This window comes from Charadrius vociferus, unplaced genomic scaffold (genome assembly GCF_000708025.1).
Source record: "Charadrius vociferus isolate BGI_N301 unplaced genomic scaffold, ASM70802v2 scaffold567, whole genome shotgun sequence".
Taxonomy (NCBI): Eukaryota; Metazoa; Chordata; class Aves; order Charadriiformes; family Charadriidae; genus Charadrius; species Charadrius vociferus.
In genome coordinates this window covers 31,374-35,942 of record NW_009649304.1, presented here as the reverse complement: position 1 = coordinate 35,942, position 4,569 = coordinate 31,374, and the positions used below count along the sequence as shown (strand labels likewise).

General features: G+C 38.0%; 1 protein-coding gene across 1 annotated transcript in view; it reads right to left on the bottom strand.

Annotated features, from left to right (window-relative positions):
- The window catches only part of SUSD2 (sushi domain containing 2), a 28,800-nt gene that overhangs the window by 755 nt on the left and 23,476 nt on the right, over positions 1 to 4,569 (bottom strand). Inside the window, exon 14 of the mRNA XM_009889170.1 lies at positions 898 to 988. Coding sequence (XP_009887472.1) covers positions 898 to 988 — 91 coding nt within the window. The remainder of the gene's footprint in view (positions 1 to 897; positions 989 to 4,569) is intronic.

The window sequence follows — 4,569 nt, the reverse complement described above, 5'->3', positions numbered from 1 at the left end:
CCCCCCCCCCAATCTCTGCTCATAGAATCATGTGATTTTCTGAGCTTATCTTTCACATTTTAGGACAGACAGGTGGCTGGGGAAAGCTTGAAAATACAGCCCCTAATTGTTTTTCTGTTTGTTTGTTAAAGGAGAAAGAAATCTAAAAGCACATAGCATTCAATTATTAGGATTTTTGTATATTTATGTTGGCCTTGCTGCTTTTTAAGATACTTCACTCTCTCTTACTATTTAAGTCTGATCCTAGCTGTGAACACCAAGAGCAGCTCCTTTTCGGGGTGATAGTCAGAGTTGGGTGCAGAGGCAGAAGTTTTCAAAGACCTGCAGTATGTAGCGCTACTTCTTTCCCTTCTTATATATAACATATGACTTGTCACAGAATTATATTTACCATGAGATCCAGAAGAGTATCAAGTAGATGACAGACTTTCATGATTCAGTAATTGTCTAATAAGCCTTCCCTAGTTACAATTCAGCTGTTCAAAAATTATTACTGCTATACAAAAGATTTTATCCTCCATTGCTATCCAAATATACAGCCCTGCTGAGTGCTATGGACTTTGTGAAACTCTCAAATTTTTTTTATAAATTATGAGTTTTTGGTAGCATATCACTTAACAAATAAATCATTTTGACCAAAAAAAGTACTGTTCCTTCTCAATCAATGAACCAATCAATCACATGTTTGTATGTCCTGGAAATACAATTCCAGCTTTGCTTCATGGTCTTCCATCAGGACAGAAGGACTACTCAAACTTGATTTCTTTTCATAAAAGATCATAGCAGGAAAATATCATGTTTGATTTCTTTGTCATTGAGAAAAATTATTATAAAGGTCATAACCCTTGCTATTTCTTTAGCATGTTCATTCATGTTTTCAGTTGAGTTGAGTCTTACCTCTCCTTTCTACATAAGAAAGTCAGACGTGCCAGGACTGCAAGACCAACTATTCCAAATACACAGCCAAGAAGAATTACTTGTTTGATATCTGAAAACCAGAGACCAACCACAACAAAACAGGAAGACATTGAAACATTTCTTCATATCTGTTTGAATGTAATCACATGTGACAATTTTTTTAATTGTACATATAGTGTTAATTTTACTGTTCTTTGTATGAGGAACAAACCGGTAAAGAGTAGGAACTCACATAATTCTTAGACTTGACAGTTACTGCAGGTGGCTGCAAAAGCTGCTCTAACACAAAGAAAGGATGACTAGTGGTTAATATGTAGTCAGCATCATGAATGTACAACATGTATGTAGCACTGCCAATCCCAACAACTGGCAATTTTTCAATCCTTTTTCCATACAGTTTGATTGTTTTAAAAATTGCCCCTAATTTGGCATTAAAATTTTGAAACTGCCTCTGCTGCTTAACGGTTTATGTAAAAGAGAGCAAAAGTGATTATTCTGATGTGGGTACGGTGAACAGCATCAGACTATGAACACGCTGAAAGTGTCAATTTAATTCTGCAACTGCATAATAAGGACACATGAAAGATAGAAAGAAACCAGATATGAAACAAATTTTGAATCACAAATCTCCTTTTGTTTTCTTTTTCTACTAAAGATTTGCAGGTTATCAGTTCTGTCACTTTACTACTGATGTAGGACGGTGCTAGCAGGATGCTGTATGGCTGTGGTGAGCAATGGAAGCTAAAGATATCACACAGGTACATTTTTTGTGACACATAAGAGGACTGGTAAAAGTTTAGGAGGTGCAGCATCAGGAGTAACCGTCTGGGAGAAACAATGATTCCTGAATTTTGTATCCTTTAAGGAAAATACCTGCTGGAGTACCACTGCTGAAAAACTGCAAGTCTCACTGTGAACAACCTTTGTCCAAAGTTCAGTGTCAGAGAGTCAAACAGATGTTCAGTTCCTTGGCTCTGAGACACTCTGGTGTCCTAAGGTCAAAGTAGATTCAATGCTCTGCCCTTTTTCTGCACCGAGTGGTAGCACTATATGCATGTATGAGGGAGCACATAGCCCATTTAGAGATAGATGAGCAGTGGTACACCTGAGCTTTAATGCATCTGGGCTGCATTTTTTGCCATCCCTTCCTTCCATCACTTTGTCATGCCTGCAGGAAGAACTGCCCAAACTGCAGCCTGGCACACAGTGATGGCAGAGTGATGTAACAGACGCTTCCGGGATCTTAGAATAGATAATTTGGTTTCTAATTTGTTTAAGTAAAGAAGCGGGTACATAAACTGTTTCATGATCCTTCAGTAACTTCTGTCCACGGCTCAAAAATGTACACTTTACAGTCAGGTGCCCTGTCTCTGCCAAGTGATGAGAACCCTCCATTGGCCTTGGTAGTTTGGTCCAGTGGTGATTTGCCTTTATTGTGAAATCTTTGTATTTAATTTACAATCTCAGGTTATATTTCTTGATTGTAATGTTTTGCAGCCAGTCTCCTGGAAACGGTAGACAGACAACAATTCCATAATAAGAAGACTTAATGTTTTTTTGGCATCCTCATCTGAAAAAAAGCGCAGAAGGCTAATGAGATTTCTGACAACTTTCCAAAAAGAACTGTATTTACACAGAGCCTGAGCTTAGAAAATGAAACCTAAAAGTGAGGAGGGGAAAAAAAAACCCAACAACAACAAAAAAAAAAACAACGAAAAAACCAAAAGACAGACAAAACCAGATTGCACTTAACACCACCAAGTTATTGCCTGTCACAAACAGACTATATGTGTATATATTGCTAAGGTTTTATAATTTTTAGCTGCATTTTACTTCTGTTTTTACTAGAGTCTCCTTTTTGCTTTTGCTGAATAGTTTCTTTTTCTTCCTCTGTGTGATATTCTGTGAAGGGAGGTTGGTGTGGTACTGGCAAGACTTGCAGTGGGATTGTAATTAGAAGCATAGCAAAATAATTATTAGCAGAGGATTTCCATGGAAACTTTAATTCAAGGAAGCAAAACTCAAAAGCAACAATATGCAGGCCCAACAGCATAATTTGTATTTGGAATTTCAAATACAGAAATGGATTTTGCAAAATAACTGGTGTTCAATTTTCTTGTTTCTGTCTCTTTTCCTATCCACTTTTCACAGTCCTCATGCCCTTATTTTAACTGCTTTAGCTTTTGAAAAACAGAAGCATATAGCAACCAAAAAACCTTGGTGATTTGCAATACAGAGCTTGAATCTGATGTGCAACAAAACTGCAGCAAGTGTTAACAGGCACAGCACTGTAAAGAAGTACCTCTAGAAGCTGAGAATAATAGAGGGCTGGTCCCTGTGTTCCTGACCAGCATGAAAGAAATAATTTGAAAAAGTGTGTTTTAATAGTTCATGCTGGAAGTAAAAATGTGACCACTAATCACAGTGGCTAGGTCAGTGGTCACCCATTCAGGCGCCCAGAAATTTGGAAGTGCTGTCCATTAATTTTGTCAGCATTTTCCTGGCATCAAGAAGGCCCTCTGTCACAGGACTTGATAAAATGGATGTTGGCGAAACAGCAGCATGCTGCCATGTAAAGAGGAAAACAGTGAAGAAAACTGATCTTGGTAACAACCGATTTTGACAATATGAAGAGGTTTTTTGTACTTATGCTGAATTCAGAATCAACGCAAGGAAAAGTGGCACTGGATTTCAACTCTGTCTTGGACCGAAGGCGGAAATGTATTTAGTGGAAAGCAAGTACTAGCTGTCCATGCTATAAAAATGCTAGAAGTTTAGACATAAGTGAGAGGAACTTTGGACTGTTTTGTCTATCTTCTCTGGAGACACTTGGACCTATCAATAAAATAACCTTCTCAGACACAGATATCCAGCAGCACATCTTATGATGCAAAAGGAGGAACAAGGCTAGATATAAATAGGATTATTAGGGCACTGCAGTAAAAAAAAAAAAGAATGAAGAACTCTGTATGCAATTTGTATTCTATACTGTGTTGATCAGTTGTCAGTATTGTCAGTACCCTGCTGCTGTGGGCAGCATTGCCATACTTCAACTTCCCGAGGCCGGTAAGAATCATCATTTTTGGCTCACATTACAAATTAACTACAACCCAAAAATCAAATAGCAAGGAAGGTCTTTGTCACAATCTGATCAATACAATTATTTCACACCTTGCTGTTCTTTGTCATCTTTCAGGAAACCACGTGCTGGAAAATATTGTGGGGTTTTGTTTGCTTATCCATAAAGCTGCAGTATGTCTCCATCATTCTGAATGCAGTTAATCTCTGTGTATCTTCCAACTCCTTCCGTCCGATCTCTCAGGACTGGCTTTTTGCCCTCCTTTCTCTAGTGTAAATGTCAGCATCCAGTTTGCTTATTGGGACTCACTGGCTCCTATCCAGTATGTATGCGGTTGATGGCAGCAATGTAAAAATGTTCTTAGCTTTCAGCTTGGCAAAATGTTTTGCCACTGACTTTTTAAGATCTGGCCTTACTTTTTAAAGATGCCATTCTTCTCAGACTTTTGGCAGACGATCTATTATTACTGAGAACTGGGAAGCATGCTAAATTATCTGCTAAACTTCTGAATCTGTCTTATTTTCAACCGTTAACTAAAGTACTCCATATGCTCTGGCCTATCATATTAAACA